The sequence below is a fragment of the Seriola lalandi genome, unplaced genomic scaffold, assembly GCF_002814215.2.
Source record: "Seriola lalandi dorsalis isolate HSWRI2012SDOR001 ecotype SW California unplaced genomic scaffold, Sedor1 jcf7180002054345, whole genome shotgun sequence".
Classification (NCBI taxonomy): domain Eukaryota; kingdom Metazoa; phylum Chordata; class Actinopteri; order Carangiformes; family Carangidae; genus Seriola; species Seriola lalandi.
Window position 1 is genome coordinate 215631 of NW_019524898.1, and position 21316 is coordinate 236946.

At 43.0% G+C, this 21316-nt stretch overlaps 1 protein-coding gene across 1 annotated transcript in view; it reads left to right on the forward strand.

Moving 5' to 3' along the window:
- Positions 1-3773: 3773 nt before the first annotated feature.
- Positions 3774-21316, forward strand: part of agrn (agrin) — a 250471-nt gene continuing 232928 nt past the window's right edge. The window contains exons 1-2 of the mRNA XM_023407702.2: positions 3774-4257; positions 5845-6106. Coding sequence (XP_023263470.1) covers positions 4057-4257; positions 5845-6106 — 463 coding nt within the window. The 5' untranslated portion in view covers positions 3774-4056. The remainder of the gene's footprint in view (positions 4258-5844; positions 6107-21316) is intronic.

Genomic DNA, 21316 nt, shown 5'->3' on the forward strand with positions numbered 1-21316 from the left:
CTGTAACTGCATCTGCCTACACTTTGATTCACAAAAGAGCCTATGAAATGTCTTCTTTCAATCAAATACTTGTTAAAACTTGTTTACTTTCAGGGGCTTTTGTGTTGAAATATTTGGAGGAGGAGGGCTGTCAGGAGATAAATGGAAGAGGGGAGGCGTGATTGTTCATATGCTCTGGTAAGTTTCACATTAGGAGAGAGGTTCCAATAATGGTGTTATGTGTACACAGAATCTACAGCAGTGCTCAACACATATCTTAATGATTTGTTTTCCCCAATACAGAAAACTATTAAACCGTCTGCCCCTGACAGGTTTTTGGACACTACATTTTACATACATCTTTGGAAAAGACACAGTCCTTTACAAAGAGATAAAATTGTTTAATGCAGCCAACAAGTTCATATAAACCTTCTTCATGTTGAATTTTTCTAGAAAGTTGCAAGTCATTTACCTGCTGTATTAACCTTTCAGGTTGCTGGGCGACAGAGGAACACGCTGTAAAATCAACACAATACTTAACATGGTAGCAAACAACTGCCCTACGCATCCAGCAGGCACAGACATTCACACTAGAGATCTTGCCCCCATGGTGAATATCCCATCCATGAGTACTTACTACATGAGTACTAATTACTTATTACTGCAATATTAGTACTCAGTAGTTATCACTACATTATTACATGAGTACTCAGTAGTCATTACTACTATATTACATGAGTACGCTGTAGTTATTACTATAATATTAGTATTTAGTAGTTAATAATTAACAATGACTTGAGTACTTGGTAGTTTTTACCATATTATTTCCATGGGTCGAACCACGCCCATCTTTTCACTCTGCCTTCATTTTAATCTCAGCTGTACACCTGTAAAGTTTTGTGACTGTATATTGTGTGGTTGTGAAGCTATCGCTGTGACAACAGACATTAACACCTGCCGAAGTACTCAAAACCACCTCTGTGCTCGTTCCCGCGACAGTAGCTAGCTTTCCCGCTAGCTAGCTGAAGAGGTGAAAACAGCACCTGCTCGCAGCTGGTGATTAGCGCTCATTTGGAGTCCTGTAACTGGTCACCTGATAAATGTAAGTCTAACGTTCATTTTACTCTTAGCTCTGGTTTGGTTTCCACACTAACGGCTAAGGAAACGATTCACTTATTTAACTGCTAGCTGCTAATGTTCACCAGCTAGTTGCTAACTTTGTCTTCTTTTTGGTGCTAGCTAGACAGCTAGCAAATTGTGGCTTCACCTGAACTTTAGTGTGGAAAAACGGCTGCCTGCAGTCGTAGGAAACACAGTTAATGAGAGCGGTTGAACTGAAGCAAATTTCGGGGGGAAAAGAAAACCAAACCTCGAGACCATGTTGTGATGGGTTGAAATCAGCCACAACGCCTGTCAATACGTTGAACTACCGATGCAAGTTTCGTGACTGAGAAAGGTCTTCCTCATATGACTATCACATATATATATATATATATATATATATATATATCGTATATATATACTGTATTTAGTGTGTTGAGAGTGAAATACGACTGATTTTTTTGTACACGAAAACACTACAGGTCTAATTTACACTCATTACTGTTTCCTATAACCAGAAACAGGAGGATGAGTTAGTTAGAGCGGAGATTCCTGTCTGACACCAACATACACCTACACAAAGAATAAATTATTACATAATAACACACAGTGGAAATGTTATTGATTTTTGGGGGATCTTGTGGTTTAAAGTAGTCATTACTGGTATCAAATAAAGCTCATTTAGATTTGGAAGCCAATGAAAATGCCCTTTAAGACCACAAAGTCAGTCTGCCATTTACTTTCAGGCTGTTCATCCTACAGATGATGCCATCTATTGATTCAGAACTATTTGTTTTTGATAGTGCTTTAACTAGCCCTGGCCAGAGGAATGTAGTGTGTGAAGGGTGTTTTCTCTTGTAACAGGGTGTTTTCTCTTGTAGAAATCTGATCCTCATCTGTGTAAAGAACATGAAAAGCACAGACAAACCGTATCATTTTTAATTCAAAAGACTGTTGTGTATTTGGGATAACTCAGCTGTCAGAGCTGAGGCCTACTTGAACAAATTTCTGCAAATATCCTCTCTAGCAACTGTGCATAACCAAACCTGTCATTTTCCCAGGAATAGAAGGGTAGTTAAAATTACAGCTTTTGAGGAGTGGAAATTTACGCACTGTCTGTTCCTAAATAGGCGCTCTAACAAAATAGCCATATGGTAACATTTACAGATTTAAACACGGGAAGTTTTACGATATGAGGGGAATCTTTAATGGTATATGACATAGTGGGAGTTTAGTATTCGCCTTTTTCAGCTGTAGAGTTCAGTTTTTACATGCATGTTCAACCACTGAGGTGCACACAGTAGTCATAGTTGTACAGCTTATAGTTTCCAAATCATTGTGTCCAGGACACCAAAGTTAATACCTAAAATCAAAGTTTGATAAAGCTTTGAAGAGATTACAACTGTGAATCAGAGTTACTCTGTACCAGTGCTATGGTGAAATCTAAGGATCCAACTAAAGTACCTGAATCTATAATTGGGAACTAAAGTCCAATTTTTAAAATAGTAGGACGTTGGATAATGCAAATTTGGGCCCTTGAAAAACGTCCAAATGTGACATTATGCATTGTCAATTTAAAGCTGCATAAATTAATTCTTCTAGCCATCTTGTGACAGTGAAACAAGCTGTAAGGCAAATATTATTGCCTTATAAAGTTGTTATGGCCAAATCCTATAAATCCTACAAAGCTCTGTCTAGATAAGAAAAAAAAACCTTAGGAGAGTATCTGCATCTAATAACGGATTACTGTTATAACTCATTCCTCCCTGTCTTGTATTAAAAAGACAAGGTTTAACTTCCCATACATGGACACATGGTGCAGTGAAGATAGTTTATTCTTCAACAAATCACCACGAGAAACAACAGTACAGCACATACCGCTCTTTTTTTTTTAATGTTGAAAATATTCCATATTGGACTTCAACAAATTCTGAAGAGGTTGGAATAAGTTGGAGGGCAGGCCTACTTTCTCATAAAGATACGTTTAACTTATGCTGGTGGTAAAATTGGTCCTAAAGCCTTTAAGAATCTGAGCTCTGCTTCTTCCTGCCTTGCAGATCTGAGGGGAGTCAGTGGCATCACAAAAGGAAATACATTTAATATAACTTTGAACCAGAACTTCAAAACTGGGGAGGTTGGGGGTGGGTGGAGAAGTGGCGCAATATGCCATGACTACAAATAGGCTATTTTACTGTTCAATATGATAAATGATAGTCAATAAATAAACTATGAGAAAAAGAGTTGTAGACCTAGAGGTTGAGCTGCATATCCCACCCATCTAATGAATGTCTAATATACCATGTGAACCTTATTAGAGACTGTCAGAGTGCATGGGATCCCTGCCTGCTCCTAAGTGCATCTGCAGGGTCTCGGGGTGTGGTGGTGGTGGTGGTGAGGGGGGGTTGTCACTGATGAGGACCAGAGGTAGAGACGCTTTATGTCCGACTGGGGGCGGCGTTGGACAGCCACTTTCTACAGGCATCACAGCGCGCAGCCCTCCTGCCCCACCCCACCACCACCACCACCCACCCACCTCACCCTCACTTGTGGGATCAGCAATTCAGATTGCATGCAAATCCAGGAGCGTCACTGTGAGTGTGAATGTGTGTGTGTGTAAGAGAGAGAGAGAGAGAGACAGAGAGAGAGAGAGACAGGGGAAAAGAGAGGGGGAGACAGAAGTGCGGTTACATTCCTGGAGAGAGAGCTCCCTGCCCCTTCCTCCTCCTTCCTCCTCCTTCCACTCTTCCCTCCTGGTCTCCCAGCCGGCGGCGGCAGAGAGGGATTTTTAACCCGGGCTGCAGATGCGGGGAACAGGGCTGCAGAGTGAAAGAGACACTGGTAGTCCGTAAGGGAAGTTGTGGAAAGGAGGCTCGGTGCAACATTTAAACGCAGTCGAAAGAGTTTCGAGTTTGTTGTCAGGTGAAATTTAATTGTAGGAAAGTTTACTTTTTTCGGGTTACATCCGTTGCGGTGCTCATGGGTTCCCATCGGACAGTCCGGGCCGGCCGGACAGCGCTGCTCCTGGCGGGGCTGCTCGTGGCTCTGTGGCAGCGCTGCGCCGCAAGTTGCCCAGAGAAAGACTTGGAGGACAGGGAAGAAGAGGCCAACATAGTTTTGACCGGCACCGTGGACGAAATAATTAACATGGACCCGGTTCACAACACCTATTCTTGCAAGGTAAGTGTTTTTAATATGGTTCCTGAAACGGTGAAGTGAAGTGTCCAAGGGAGAGCACTGCTTCAAGGAAAAAACACCTGCCTCCTGCGCGGCAGCAACACGACAAGAAGTCACATTATCATTTAATAGATTTCCCCTCGTGTAGCTGATGGAAGCCATTAGCACCGAGTTTTGTTTGTTCCAACTCTCTCAGCGGCATCAGAGGCTTGCCTGAAAAACATTTTACAAACTCATTCATCCAGAAGCGTTTGGCAGCGGTTATATGGACGCTGACAGTGAATCCACTTTGCCTTCAGAAATAGATAGATGGTGTGTTTTTTTTATTTCCACTTACCAATTATATAGCTACAAGGGAGGCCTGACCGACCATGTAATCATCCCAAACATGTTGCAGCAGAAGAGCGGGCCCTCGGTGGACCCTGGCTGTAGCTCTCACTTGATTTCTAGTCATGAAATGTGAAAACATGCAACTTATCATTTGCCAGTGGCTGCAAAAATGCTGTTCTGAATCTTGATTTACTCTGTAGTGGTGCAGACAAATGCCACCACTTGCATCCCACACTTGAGGTTTATGACTTGTGGCTATAACAGTGATGAAAAAAAGTCCATAATATGTAATAACATCGCTGCAAAGCACCACAGAAATATTTTAAGCAACCAAAAGAATAATACAGTTATTTGCAGGTCACTGTTATATTATTATAAGAGTCAATAAAACAGTTTTTTTTTTCTTAGGAGACAAAACTGATACGTGCTGAGAGGTGCCCAAAGCAATAAAGATGTGTAATCATGCAGTACATTGTCATTAGTCACTGTGCATGATAGACCTGAAACTCTACATTTTCAGATGCTGTTTATATCACAGGAAATTATGTCTCCGGTTGACGGACAACATAATGGCACATGGTGGAAAAAAAACAAAAAACATCCACCATTCCTCAAATAAGCAAATTTTCATTCAGGAAGCAGCCTTCCTCTGTCCTCATTCTGTGGCCATTCATTGTGAAGCTAACTTTTGCCTGATCATGGACTTGTGGGAGACCTCTCCATAATCTGTCAAAATAAACAAGTTGTGTTTGGTCAGCTCCCTTGCTGCTCTTTTCCTCAGTGCCCACTGGCTTCCCGTCTCCCAGTGAATGAATGGAGTAGATTAGAGGCACATGGCTCTCATTCTGGAAACAGAAACCACCACCAAGTGCTGAAATGAGACAGGACAGCTAACATGGAGCGGAAGGGGCGAGCTTCCTCATGACTGTGCAGAAAGCAGCCTTTGCTGCATTTCCTGTGATGTAGCATCTTTGGTTTCCAGTGGCTGGACAAAATCTGTACCTGAATCTTTTGTATGAGATTTATTAAAGTAGAATAAGAATCTCTGTTATAACCCACAATGTCAGTGGATGTTTTGCTTGTACAGGTGTCAGTAACATTCTAGGTTAAATCCTGATTTAGATTTCCCAGAGCCAGACAGGGACATCTGGACATTTTCTAACAGCAGCCATGTAGGCACTTATAAATGAAAATAAGATTTTACTTTTACTGACAAAATGCTAAAAAGTGTGCCGTCTTTTTGTTCTTGTTTGACTGAAGGTGAGGGTGTGGCGCTACTTGAAAGGGAAGTCCAATGTCAACCGTGAAATTCTCCTGGATGGCGGCAACAAGTTGATGATCGGTGGCTTTGGCAACCCCGGTATCTGCGACAACCAGGTAGCCACGGGCGACACTCGCATATTCTTTCTCAACCCCGCCCCAGAGTCCATGGGACCAGAACACAAGAACGAACTTATGCTCAACTCAAGTCTGATGAGGATTACCCTGCGCAACCTGGAGGACGTGGAGCACTGTGTGGAAGGTAAGCAGCCAGTTTCTTGTTAATGGAATAAGGCCTGCAGTTTGTTCTCTATGGGCGGGAATATTCAGTACGGTAAAGACGTAGAGAAGCTTATCATTGGTGTTTCATAAGTCATTTTGCTGTCATATGTTTCAATATAGTTTGTTACGTGTGAGAGACTTAGGATCCATGCTGTGATTTGAAGACACAGTAATTGTAAATCACTTAAAGAGGCAAGGATTTCATAAACTGGCGGCTGCTGAAATTACATAGCCTCAGGCTCACAGCGTCAAAGTTTCCCAGAACTGCATGAAACAGGGACACCTGAGTCATTTCAGGAGCTTTGTTGCCATGGTGAGGCTCCAGCCTTTCCCAGCGAAACCCTTGAGGTGGCTGGTAAACACCTTGAGCATAGGGGTTGAGTGCTTAAGCGATGATTCCTGACCTTTGCACCCTGTAGCTGGGCTTGGCCATTTTATTAAGTCAGAGGTGAAACTGCTTAACATCTACATTCACGTAACACATGACATGAAAAGCTTTACACAGGTTCCCATACTGTTTTACAACTGATTCGCAGATTCCCACCATTTTAACTTCAATGTAGAAGAAACACTAACTTATTCTTAAACTACACAGTGAACAGAAAGCAGGAAATGAATGGGTCTTTGGGAGGGAAAAGTGGAGATGACATCGTTGTCTTTGATTTGCATATCAGAACTTAACTGAAAAGACTTAATTAAATACTTCTAACACAGATAGTTCCAGTCCTTGGATTATATGATTGGCTGAGTTGCGTTCGAGGCTGTGGTACGATACTGTATAAACACACACCTTTGGCCGCACTCTTATCAGTATCACTGCTTTAATTGTTGAATTTTGACATATCATTAATCATGTCAGTGACGTGGCATAAATGTGACTTACTGCTGCCCAAACTACTGCGGGAGAAGACGCTGCAGCATTAATCCTGCTTCTGGCACCGCACAATTAAAACGCACCTGTCCAGACTCAAACACCCCTGTACCAGCAAAGAGCAGCACTAACGTAACTGTACACTACATCAACAATTGCACAAGTAATGGCGATATACAGATGAATGTTAATAATCACCCCAATCTTTAAGCATGCTGTCCACTGCGTCTTTGAGTTGCTTGGCAACCATTCTGCTGAATGTCGCTTGGCGGGAGACTGATTATTTGCTATCAATAAATTATTGCATTTTCTTGTTGCTGTGTGTTTATTTTATGAAACGTTGGCAGGTATTTGTAGTAACTGTTTCCTAAAAGCAATAAGCCACACAAAGCTGTGTTTTACAGCAGCTCCGCGTTGTGCCTAACAATGCCCCTTAGCTGTTCTCAAATCACTGTAAACCACAGCCTATTGAGGCTTATTGCTTTATTTTATTCCTCAGAGTCCTTTTTTGGTTGAAAAGTAATTTGTCAGGCTCTTATGAGACGGACCATACAGCCATGACTAATAAATCTCAGCATCTACCGTGACTGTGAGAGTGTAGCAGCCTGTGCCCCCATGCCAGTGAGCAGCGAGCTTGCTGCTGTTTAACTTTTACTGGTGCTTGACAATGTTGGCAGCTGTTCAGAGTTTGAATCTAACACTTAGATTGGCCGGGGTACACCGGGGGAAATGAGTCAGAGCACGAATCACCTTGCTGAAGGCTTTCTGGGGAAATCACTGTTTCGGAGTTGCAGGGTCTATACTCTGGATGCTTTCCTCTGAACAGTTCTGGGTGGCAGGATGTTCCAATGGATGGAGCTTGTTTGCAGTGTTAAGTTGCATTTGGCACACACATAAAACTTCTTCTGTTTGTCTGTCCAGGCACGAAACAGTGCACTGCTAACCTTTTCATTCAGCCCCCTTTTCTTCTTTCTGGACTCCTGTTGAGGAAAGGGGAGTTTCTTGGCTCTGACAGACTGTCTAGAATGTGCCCTTTTTGTTTCGGGGCTTTGTGTTTGAAGAGGGTTTACTTCACAAAACCTGATTTTCTCATATCGCCTTACAGTTGGAGGAATAGCCGTAAGGAAATTCTTCAAGAAGTCATCAGGCAAAAGTTAGACAGAAAGCTAGTTTAAAGACTGTGTGAAGTGATTGAACCTTTTCCTAGGAAGGCTGCGGAGCTTCTTATGCACTAATCATCCAAAGAGTAATACCCAGGGACAATTGTCAGGTGCAGATCCTACCATGAAATCTGTATTTGGTTTTTGGGGAGTGAAATTGGCTCCGATAATTAGCTGGCATGCCTTCATCCGGAGGAGAATGAGCTTTGAGGCTTGTTCCAGTGCAGAGTTTTAATTAAGAGAGTCAAGTCAGATCCCATCCGTTCTATGCAACCGCTACCCCCGGCGACTGTGGGATGTCAGTGCAGCAGGACAAGACTCTACCTGCCGCAGTGCTCATTGTACCCTCCTCTGCTTTCCCCTCATTCTTGACATTTTCGATAGCTAGGATAGACTCAGGAATGCCTGGCAGAGGGCTAGGTGGGGAGGTGCATTGTCTAAGGTGGAAGAAAAAAGGCTTTGTGTGAGCTCCTTGCCACTGAGAGTTTTGAGAAGGACTCAGACATGAAGGAAAATAAGATGAGTGATGTAGAATGAAGGAAAAACAGAGGATTTCTTTTGTACATGTGAGGACGTGGACTGTAAGGGATGTTGTGTTTGCTGTGGTGTATTTGTAAGAGTTTGGTTCAGGGCTGGGCGAAGAGAGATGCCTGCAGGCGTTATGTTTCACACTCTCTCTACCCCTGTGCTCTTCGGACTGGGCGGTGGCACTTCAGGGCCACTCAGTCCATGTACGCGATCACTTGGCTACAGGCTTTCATCTGCCACAGAGCGGCCCTCCCTAGAGGAGTGTTTACAAGATCTCAGTAAACACTTGCAGTGCTGACCGACTCTTAAAATACTGTATGCCGTATGTACTGTGAAAAAGAAGGGGCTGTCTCTCTGTTTCCTTACACCTTATCTCTACTTACCGACGCCCTCAAAGGCATTTCTGTGGCTGAAATAAGAAACTGAAATAGCAAAAAGTGTGACTCTTAAACTCTAAATGTGTACTGTTGAATGTGCATCTTGCCAGGGCAGATAAGCAGAGGGCCTTTGGCACCGGATGTGTTTCTTTATTTGGTCCTCCAGCCACACACTCAGTAAAATGTTACCGTTGTGTTACAGTTGTGCCGTGCAGAGACTTCACAGATAATGTGTCAGACGGAATGAAATACAGTCATTTTGCTGTGTCTTTGGAAACAATAATGAAGTTCTGGTTTTGTAAAATTAGATGAAAGTGGTAATTCAAGGCACAACGGAACGCCTTGTCCTCTAGATTTTTGCAAAAGGGTAAGGAGATAAAAAATAAAAAAAGTATGTGCAGTGTTTATTGTCAGTTTCATTTTTTTCTGTGTTAATGACAACAAAGACAGAAGGAGGAGGTGTTGGGGGTTTGGAAGAGAGGAAGCCCTCTTGATGGAGAAGTGTTGAGCATACAGGGAGATCTTATCTGTCTTGCTCTGTTTATCAGCTGCTTTTGTTTCAGCTCTTGATGACTTGATGCCAAAGTCTTTCCCTCAAGGCCCTGACGAAGAGCAGCAACAAAGGGCTGTTTCTTCCTTCTGTCTTGATCCCCCCCTCCTTTTTTTTTTTTTTTTTTTTTTTTTTTTTTTTAAATCTGTCTCTTTTTAGAGAAGCAGAGATCAGCCAGTCAGAAGTCAGTGCATAGTCATGCACCAGCTGCATCAAAGATCATTTCTTTGTCCCTTCATGCTGCATCTATTTAAATATGCAATGCTGAGTGCAGCCAGTGGTTGGACAATCAAAAGTCCTTGTGGGATGTTAATGAGTACCATTTTACTGCTCTACATACCACTGACTCTTTATGATCTGTGCGTACAGCAGTCCAGAGGCTCGCTGGTAATGGGGTTAGCCAGGCCTGCTGAGAACATGATGGGGGTCCTGATTCGCCAGCAGGTGGTCTTGCTTAATGATGGGCGAGCAGACAGTCCTGTGGAATGCTCCTCGGGGTGGGTGGGATGTGGGATGACTGTTTGAGGCCCCCCCACACCGCCCTCTTTTCTCCTCTACTGCTCCTTCAGTGAATGAGCCTTGGCCTCATGGAAAACTTTTTTCCCACTGTTTGTGCAAGGAGGAGGCCCATCATCGCCTGGAATTCCTAACCTGTACAAGCTCCTACCTGGCTGCCTCCTCCCTCTCTCCTCAACCTTCCTGATATGTGAGGAGATAATGATAGAATGATAAGGGCAAAAATGGAGAGGAGTGAACACTTTTGGTTTTTGTATCCATGGTATCTTCTCGCAATATTTTCATAACACACATGCCAATCACACACGGAGCAGCTGACTCCATTTATTTCAAAAACAATTAAAAGTTTCCTGCAAAAAAAAAAAAAAAAAATATAGGGATCACTTCACAACTATAGTTAATCAGTGACTCGGTGCCCTGGAAGACACTCGTGATGTTGAGAGTATGTCGATACGCCAGACTATGATTGGTTTTTGGCCACTGAGCTGAGCTGAGATCCTTATGATAAGTTTTGCTAGAAGATGGTCTAAACAGAAACCTCTCTCATTAAATATGTGGCTTAATATGGCTGGTTTGTTTTTCTCTGAAGGTTCATTTTATTTCATACAAGTCTAATAATTTCCTCTTAGTTCAGGTGAGGCAGTGTTAATATCAGGTGTGGCGGTCCACCTCTGCTGTAAAACACTCTGGAATTTCCTGCAGCCTAAATGTGCTGCCTTATAATTTAGATATCAGGCTTTACTACCACCAGCTCATGTTTTAATCTCTCCAAGAGACGGATTAGAAACACCACTGCAGAACACTGAAGCATGACACCCTACTATATATTTGACTTTCCCTCGTATAAAAAGTTTGTGGGTAATTCCAAACGAGAGATGGAGGTTATTTCACTGTGGCTGTGGAAAGTGTGTGAGAACACTACGAAGCCGCACCCAGGTGACTGAACTAAAGCACCGGGGTCTTTATCCAGTCTGTGTCTGCACAAGCAGCCTTTTGTCTTCAGGGAGTCATGGGAAGTCAAGAAGACTGACTTTGAGAATTGGATTTTTTCTCAGGGTCCTTGAATGGATTAGGATATAATCTAAGAGTGAGAGTTCATTTGCTCGGCGTAGAGCTTTTCTACAAAGGTGCACCCTTGCTAAATCTGTGTACCCTGTGTGGCTTATGTCAAAGCGTTTATGGAGCGGAGTGAACAGAATTAGACAAACAGAAAGGCCTGATGGAAGGCTTTGATGAAATAGGCAACAAAGGCTTGAAGGGAGAAACAAGACCAATGGACCTGTTTGCCAGCTAGCCCAGAGTCTCCAGAGTTATTGCACATTTTAGATTTTAATTAAAAATGCGGGAGTGGAGAACCTGCTTGGCATAGCAATAAAGGAGTCTGAAATGAAAAAGCCATGAAAGATGGAGGAGAGCAAAGGAGGAACAGACAACTTAACCACATTCTGTTTACCTTGACTTGTATCCCAGCCTGAACCAGGAGTGTATCACTCTCATGCTGATAGGAATCATAGATGGTATTGATAATACGACAAGGCACTTGCATGTAGTGACATGCCTGTCACTTCAATCAGATGTTAACATCCCGACAGTGTACACACAGACATACTTTGTAACATCAAACCTGTCCAAATATACTGTACAACTATAAATTTATTTTTGTGATTTATTAGTTTTTGTACCTGCAATGCACCAAGAGATGATTTTATTTATTCCTTTAATTTGTAAAATAACTGTATAATGTCTCTTGCAAAGCGCTCAACACTTCTGTTCTTCTCAGCTTCCTGCCCTAAGGCCAAAAGACATTCAGAAGCTCTTGATGCTTCTTATTTGAATGTTCATGCAGAGCATAGCCATGGGCAGAAGCATGTCTTAAACTTTCTTGCACAGGGTCTCTGACATTGCAGCTCTCGGTTTTCATTGGTGAAATGCTGCATGATCGATTCATTTAGTGAGTAATTTGATAATAGAGTTGGCAGTCTTTGTCAAATGGTGTTGACTAGAATAGAAGATGTAAAGTTAGCTGGTGTCAAAGTCCCGGTTAAGCTTTTCTTTAGTTTTGGAACAGGAAAGTGGAACCGACCTGGGAGGCTCCGGGCAGAGACATGGATGTACAGTGACCCGGAAACCTCCCTCTTCTCTCCCAGACATAAAGAGCTCAGAGCAGCAGCCTGCGTGAGATCTGGGCTCCCTCCGGGGAACTGGATCAGTGACAAAATTCCTGCTCCAAGCCTGCATTTCTGAAGCAGGGCAGCTGCTGTGGCAAGTGCAGCTACTTATTGTCAATACGCCAAAAACATCAGGTTTAGAGAAAAGGGTTTTGGTGGGACACCAAGGGAGTCAGCAGAAGCCCTAATGTGATTTGTATTTAGGTCAGCTCTGCTCTACTCACTCCAGAGCGGCTCAGATCAATAAGAAAACAAGGCAAGAAAATGAAAAATGTCTTCTTTTTTTTTGCCCTGTAAATTCTTTTCTTTGTAGTTGTAGAAACATTAAAGATTTCATTGATAAACCGTTCCTCTGGAAACACACTGTAACTCTACGTCATGGCTGGATAAAAACAGGAAGAATGTGGTGCAGGGGTTAATTACTTACTGTCACCTTCTGGATGTGGGCTCAAAGTTCACTGACCCAATGCTGGTAAATTGGACCGTGTTCCCTGTTGTCTCGTGGTAGAGATGGAGCCCCGATGTTGAACGATAAGGCCTGGCTCACAGTCAGTGATTTAGTTCATCCCAAAGGTCAACAGGCCTGAGATCAGGGCTTCTGTGCAGGGTAAGGAGTCGGGTTTGACGGTGTTTAACTGTTGCAACAATAGAACATTTAGTCGTAACAAATCACATACATGAACTACCCTGCCCTACGTTGAATCTGATCCTGTGTGTGTCTGAGTTTACATCACAATGCAGCGCATACAGGAAGCGGGGGAGACTTCACAGCCGGTGGTCTCATGTTCACAAACATATCATGGGATGTTCATGACTTTTTCCTGTGCTATTTTACCTCTTGGACAAAAACCCAGTCTCCGTTACTTCCTCTCCTCCTCCTCCTCCTCATCCGTCTCTCTGTCGATGGGTTGTCACGGCGAACCCCGGATGAGCACCTCTCTCTCTCTCTCTCTCTCTCTCTCTCTCTCTCCCTTGTGACTTGTCCTCCACGGTTTCCATCTGTGTTCACCATTATGTGTTTATTTTTCTTCCTGCTTTAAGTTGTCATCTTCAATCACGCTCTCACATTCTGATGATGACCTGCACATGTGTCTGTCCGTCATCACGTGTGTGTGGATGTGTCTCTTATATATGACAGTTTGTTGACCCATCCCACTTCATATCTCCACTCTTACCTTTGCCATGGATTTATTTCTCCCTGTGTCTTTTGTTGCCTCCACCTGTTCCCCCCCCCCCCCCCCCCGCTCCCGGCCTCCGTCTTCTATATTCTCACAGTCGTCATTTTCCTCCTCCCAGTATTCCCATCTCACGGCAGTTCCACCTGTAATTAGACTGGAATCCCATGTCCTGTAAAGCTGTCATAGTATTAACAACCAGGTGCAGTTGGTGCAGACCTGTCACCAGCCTCTGACCTAATTCCATATGCCTCTCTCTCTCTCTCTCTCTCTCTCTCTCTCTCTCTCTCTCTCTCTCTCTCTCTCTATCTATCTCTCGCTTCACTTCATTCAAGAACCAACAGGAGTGAATTATTTAAAGTCAGTTAAAGGAGAATGGTGGTTTATTAGAACTTGATAAATCGCTTGACTGCTCTTTTTTTAAATAAAATCCAAGTTGAAATAAATCTGAATTTTCCCCCAAGATGTTCAGAAGATGCACTTAGCTAATCTTACTAATGAATGAAACCGATACGTGTATTGATGAAGGATATTGAGCTGCTACGGGGATTAAATCCAGAGGAGAGATTAGTGCTTTAACGCCATCTAAAATGTAAGAGTTTCCTTTGTTTTACTGAGTTTTGAAATGTGGGATATACTGAATGTATCTTCTGACAAACCCCTTAAGATGACAACTTTCTTGACAGATGAAACCTCACAGGAATGTTCCCCTCTCTCTCTCTCTCTCTCGCTCTCTCTGCCTGCCCTCCAGGCTGACAGATTTCTCTGGCTGGAGGGAGGCACTCGGCACTGCCCCTGTTGTTTTAGCCAACAATGGCAAGGACGTGATGGCTTTCAGAGACAAACACAGATATCTGGCTGAGGATGTCTCACCAGCCTGACACACACACACACACACACACACACACACACACACACACACACACACACACACACACACACACACACACACACACACACACAGGCACATACATACTCGCACACGGACGCAGACACACAGACGTTACTGCTCTCCATCAGGTTGACACATAAACACAATGCGGCCTGTTCTGACCCAGCCATTGCTTTGTTATTGCTTTCAACAATGAACAGACTCCACACAGTAATGCATCACTGAAATCCCTTCTTCACTTGTAGTGAGCGGTGCACACAGAGGAGTTGTTTTGGGGTTGTGGTAGTAGTTCTGCGTTACCACATAAACCACTTGGAATTAGCTAAAGCCAGCTGCATTAAGTGGAGGGAGCAAGAGCAATGTGACTTAAGCTAAGAAACATTCTACCTGCGTTAATAGAATTGTTTTAGCATGTTTTTTTTCCGGTTCCATCTAACAACGCACTGATGACATTTCTTTTCCAACCAGCAGCTCGTTGTAAAACTAATATGATATGATGTGAATACCATATGAGCTCATTGCAATCAGCGGCCAAAATCTGTGAGTCTAATAATCTAAAATGATGTGATTGACCTTATCAGTAGCAGAAGAAACCTGAAGACGAATCTTCAGCTAGTTAGTCGAGATGCTCAGAAGCAAATGAGAAATGTGAAACATAATTGCAGGGGAAAATGGCCTCGGTGTGCAGTAAGTTGTGGGCCTGCACAAAAATGGAAATTCAAGGTGCTGTAAGGCTGTGAGACACGTGGAACACAATGAGATGAATGCTTAAGCGCTCATGCTTAAATTCAGAAGCTACCGCAGTCTTTAAATGCAGATATGTAGCATTTAAAGGGTCCTCTGTGCATTTGGTTTTTTGGTACTCTGTATTCTGTAGAGCCCATTTTGTTCACTATTTGAGGAATTGAGTGCAACTGTGAGGAGGAAAAATAGCTCTGCAACAGAGAAAGTGTGACAGGTTATAAAGCGGGGAGAAAGGAAAGAAAGGTGAAGTCCATGATTAAAGAGTATGAGTGATGGAGAGAGTTGGAGACAGACAGAGAAAGGGCAGACTGGAGAAGCGGGGAGGAGAAGGAAAAGGATAAAAAAGAGTATATAGAGTGACAGGAAAGCAAAAAAGAAAGGTATGAGCCAGTGAAATGACAGGAAATAGAAAGATGAAAATGTGAGAATGAGGTGAGAGCACACAAAACTGAACATACACCAATGTTTACCTGTAATTTGGCTGAACGCACCCTGTCGTTTTTAATCACATTAGCTGCTACATGACATCTCAACCTCCAGAAAATCATTAGAAATGCCTGTATTATCAGTATTATCTGGCTTGTGCTTCCCTGTTACACAGAGCTCCTACCCCCCACAAAAAAGGGAGCAGACATGTAGAGAGTGCCATGAGGCAGCTTTCAGCATTTTCCAGCAGAAGCGTGGCGCCTCAGAGAGGCTTGGCCTCAGGGAACAAGTTCTATCACAGACTGTGAGCTGTTGCCAGAGGTATGCCCAGATCAGCCTCTCCCAGATCCACCTTATTGTCACTCTGAAGCGCCTTGTACACTATTAACCAGGCACTGTGGCCTTAATACCGTACCGCACTGTCAGCCATTTTGAAGTGCCCCCAAATCCTCTGTGACCATTAGAGCAACAGCAACAACTTCAAAAAAAAAAAAAAAAAAAAAGTTTCTATCCAACTCTCAGAAATGTGAGTGTGAGTGGGCAGAGGCAAGTCCTGGAAGAGCACTTGAAGCAGACATGTTTCAGGGGGCTCTTAGTGAAATATATGAGCATTGAGATGGATGGAGGCGATGACTGTCTTGGTTTTTCAGCAGGCTATGTGGCCTGTTTGGACGGGTTGTCACAAAAAGAGCATTGTAGATAAATCTGGCTTTTCCTTTTTCATTCTGGGGCAAACCTCTTTCTGTTTGCAAGTTCACTGCAGTGTTTCTTTGCAAATGACAGATATATTAGCTTTGTCAAGCTGAAAGAGTTCGGCTGAAAGTCAAGCACAAAAGCTAGTTGACACAATGCAGTAAATCTATATACTAATAATTTGCCAAGAAGGAAGGAGGAAATAGCTTTCTGGATTATGTTTGTATGGTAGGTAAAGTTTTTTTTCTTTTTTCAAACCACTATTTCAGCAGTTTTATATCACAAAAGAATGAGTTTAAGGTGTATGACGCAAGACTTTGATACTGGAGACTGGGGTTCATGCGTTGCTAGTTTTAGGCTACTAGAACACTTTGGTTAAAGTTATGTAAACGTGGTGGTTTTGATTGAATACTGAAAAAGTCAATGGATTTGATGAGATTTTCTTCAGACTTCTGACTATTGGCTGCTGGTTTATTATTTTACTGGCATAGAACTTCCTGAGTGTGTAACTTTTGCTATTGCTACACAGCTAAAGTTAGCCTAGCATTACCAGCTGTTTACTTACCAGTCTCACTAAGAGCTCTGGTTGTCATTGCATTTACAATACAAGAGGTTATGATATGTCCTCTGTGCTGCACTACTCCTTCAGGGCGGACTGGACGCTACAGTGACTCGGTATCGGAAAAAGTGACGAGACGGGTTCGACCAGACCAGAGCTAGTTGGTTAGCATGCTAACTTCAGTAGAAGAAAAGAAGTGACAGAAATAGCAGCTGTTAATGCTAATGTTATGCTATGTAGCAATTGCAAAACGTGCAAATAGCTCCTTTAAAGACGGCATGAACTTTAGGAATACCTCCAGTGGGCAAGGCCGGGCAAGTTTATTTTCATAGCACCTTTCAACAAGGCAGTTCGAAGTGCTTCACATATTTCATAAAAGAGACACAAGGCAATGTAAAAAGACAACGTAAAATTACAAGTGTAAATGGATAATAGAAAGAAAATAGGATTTATTAATGGAGCAGATTTTAAGCCACCACACAAAATATGAGTTGTTATTTATGACTCTGACTACCTCGAGGTCATCAGTGCAGCGTAACTCATCGAGCACAGGCCGTGTTTCAGCATGCAAGCTCAAAGTATTCAGTAAATGAGAAAAAAATGAAATGTCACGTCTCCTATTGGCTGCCTGCAAATATTTATCGCAGATAAATGGAGTGAATGCGTAAAGGTGCTCCAAAGGTCGAGCGAATCTATCTTTGTGGTTGGTTATGACTTTTATTGATTATGGATTTGATATATTTCTGGTGTAGAGGATTTGAATCGCGTTTCTCTGGAGGTACAGTAAATCCTCTGCATTTAATTTAATTTTTGTTGTGTTGAGTAGCAGCAGTTTTATATCTTTGAGAAATGTGCAGGTTTAGGGAACTCCGCCAGCACAGATAACACTGATATTCTTTTCCCTCATCCACACTCACAGTTGATCTTGATCAGGCCTTGGTTACAAAACTCCAACTGGAATTCCCCCGGGTCTTTTTTCACCTGTTGACTTCCAGGGCCTCATTCTGGTCCAGGCAGGGTTCAGGCTGGTGCAGGACTATCCAGCCTGCAGGCATCCCATTTTAGTCAGACATGGGAAGAGTGAAAGGCAACAGCTCAGCCTCCAGTTAGCCTTTACCTGAGGCCAAAGGGAGTGTGAATGGGTTAGGGGTTGAGGGGTGGAATCGGGGTCAGACATGTTCACACCACCCACAGGAACCCATGACACATTCCCAGAGTGAGGATCAGGCAGACATCCACATTCTTTTCCTACTAAGTAACAACTTCACAGAGTCATGATGAAATTTCATCCATTTATTTATTAAGCACTGGGTTGTAACGGTGTTAAGCAAGGGGTGGAATCGGGGACTATCTGAGCTCAACAAGTCATGTGTGTGTGTGTGTGTGTGTGTGTGTGGTGTGTGTGTATATATGTGTGTGTGTGCTCTTCCTCCAAAGGACATCCACCCCCTTCCACTTCTTTTCATTGCTGTATTGGTTCTAAAGTGGTGCGTTTGTTGCTCCCACTCACGCCAGATCTCTCTCTTTGTCCCGGTGTGTGTCTTTTTTGTGTGTGTGTATGTGTGTGTGTGAGTCTTAAACACACTGTTGTTCTCCATCTATGTCTCGCTCTATGTCTCTCAGTATGGCTCTCTCTGTCTCTGTTCAGGCTGTGCAGATTGAACTTGCTGGTTACGATGCTAGCGGAATCTTGATCAGCTCCAATTTACATTGAGACAATGGCAGGAATTGAAAGGCGATTTCTCTCCTCTTTTTCCTCTCTTTTCCCCTCCTTGAACCTCTTATTCCTACTTTTTGTCCTTCCCTCTGCTTCTGTGTCTTTGCCAACAGCCCCCACCCCTCCTCTTTTATTGTGTTTTTTGGAAGATGGGTGTCTTGAGAGATGAGGAATAAAGGATAGAGAGGGAGCCTCCTCGACAGTAGACTAAACTAAATGCTTCTGGACTTCATCTGTGCTCATGAGGACACAGCCCTCGTGATAATGAACTCCACACACTTGTCAGTGCACGCACACACACACACACACACACACACAGACACAGACATGCACACTCTTTCGACGCCACAGCAAGCCTTCTGTCGCGCCGTCTGTCCGTAATTTCTTAATGGCGTTGTGCATATATGACACGACACCACGCAGTACTGTCAATTAGCATAGGCTTCATTTGGCATCAATGCTGGTGTCATATTCAGACATTGCTATTCAAACACTGATCCTCTTTGACAGAATACACCCTCACAAATAACAGGCTGCTCTGTGCACCAGCATAAAGCATCTCAGATTTGACTAAGTGCCGCAAACTAAAACCAACTTGGCATAATAATTGCTGTTTAGACTAATTGTATGTAAGTTGACAGCTAGATGGAGAGACCTGTCAGGGTGTACTTATACTGAAAAAAGAAAAAAAAAAACCCAGCTGTTTTACATGTCAGTTTAGGTTAGTCTGAAAATATCATGTGAATATGTATATCACTTTTGTCTTTGTGCATTCAAGGAAGAGACTGGATGTCTTAGTTTACCTCTATAATAGCTGGAGGAGGGATGGCTAGCTGCTGCTAAAAGAGGAGGAATAAAACTTCTGGTAACTCTAAATAGGGATCTGGGCAAAAGATCATATGACAATCTCTTTGGGTAGAATCTCAATCTACAATCTGCATCCTGTTTATTGTGAAAGTCCTGACCGGAAGTTATGATTCGTATCTTTCCGCTGCTTTGAGGCTTCTTTCAGATCTTTGCCTACCAGCTGTTATTCTTGTCTTTTCTGTTTACAATTTGTGTCACAACCAATCACACTGTTTGTTTGATTCATATGGAGTATTCGTTGGGACAGCATTGTTATTTATTTATGAGCTGCTATATGTAAGTACTTCAGTTAGAAAGTTAGGTTGCTGCCCCGGCTCGTCCTGCTTCGGCATTCCCACAGATGGACTGCTCAGGTGGAGAGCTGGTATCATGCAGGATATAAGATTATCAGACCCCCGCCAACTCCAAAGTTGTCTCAAGCTTTTTGAACTGGCTAGCTAGCCTACTGTCAGTAAGCGACTTCACTGTGGACCGGACTTCTGCTGGAGTGCTAAACTAGCTGTTGATACCTCCAAACTGTTGGCTGACTGCTTGTTAAACCACAGTATCAGTTGCTGACCTTTATTTAATGAAAAGAAATTAAATTACTTCAACTGTTGAGAAATTAGGAATTGGTATAATACCAATGAGTGTTATGGAGATCTATAAGTCTGTAGCAGAGCTTATGGTGGCCTGTTGTAGCTGATACAAGGCTCAGGAGTAACGAAGCTAATTAGACCTGAGGTCCAAAACAAACGTCCAGTGAAGGACAGACCAGTATATCACCATTCAAACCACTAGAATAACATATTTGGTTTGTTATTTGCTTTATTTGGCTTGAGAATGAGACTTTTTTGCCTTCGTGTTTGAAACGTTCTGCCTGCGGCCCAGAGAGTGATTTATTAAATTTCAGAAAAAATGTCAACAGCTGCTCAAGGAATTATTATTATTATTTTTTTTGTCATTCTTATTCGTCAACAACTCCATCAACAATTCTTGCACATACTGTGGTCTGGGTTTCGCTTCAGGTGAGTTGGGATCTCGCTGATTGGGCCTAAATTTAACAAATGAAGAACAGCCAAAGAAGTGAGATTGTTGTACTTTATTGAGTTTTGAGAATGAGAAATAATTGAACAGAGTGGAACTGCGCTAGAGACAAATTCATGTACGGAATGATCTGTTTTGCATTCTCTCTGCCCTCATCACATCCTTCAAGGCTCCAGTCACTTTGACAAGTCGCGCCTGACGCATTGTTATCCCTCAAATGAAAATGAGAGGAAAAAGGAAAGGGCGGACATCGAGTCAACGGAGGCCCGAGAGGCACTCGGCCCCCCGAAGGTTTACAGTCGGTGGATTGCCTGCAGTCAGTCACGGCCATTGTGTTTTGTATTCGCTCGCTTTAGCCCGGCCATTACTACTTTGAAGAAGCTGAAATGAGATCCACCATGCAAATCACTCGGTTGGTTTGAGATGAAGCACTGACAGTCCTGATAAAGGGTGACGCTTCATCACCTCCCCTCACTGGATAACCGATAGAGTCTGAAGTTTATTAAAAAAAAAAAGCCCCCTTTTCCCAAGAGTGCCCTTTTTTCCATTTTAGCTTCAATAATGGAAATGTGCAAACGAGTGTGGTGGCACTGAAATCTGCTCATGTGTCTGGTGTGTTTCAGTATATTGTGTGCACCGTTGTATTGTGGTGTGTATTTGCGTATACATATGAATGAAGGAGGGGAGCAATGGGGCAGAGTGTGAAACCTCCTGAGAGCAAAGCAGACGACTTTTTAATTTCGCTCCTCTCTGCCGCTGGTTGGCTGAATTAACAGGAATTGAAATGTGCCGAGAAGAGAGAGAGAGAGAGAGAGAGTTTTTTCATCAGCGGGCAAACTTCGAGACCAAACTGTTATCAGACTCACTCATTTATTAAGCACTGGAAGGGAGATTGAGTTTATGGTGGGGAGTTTGGCGGGG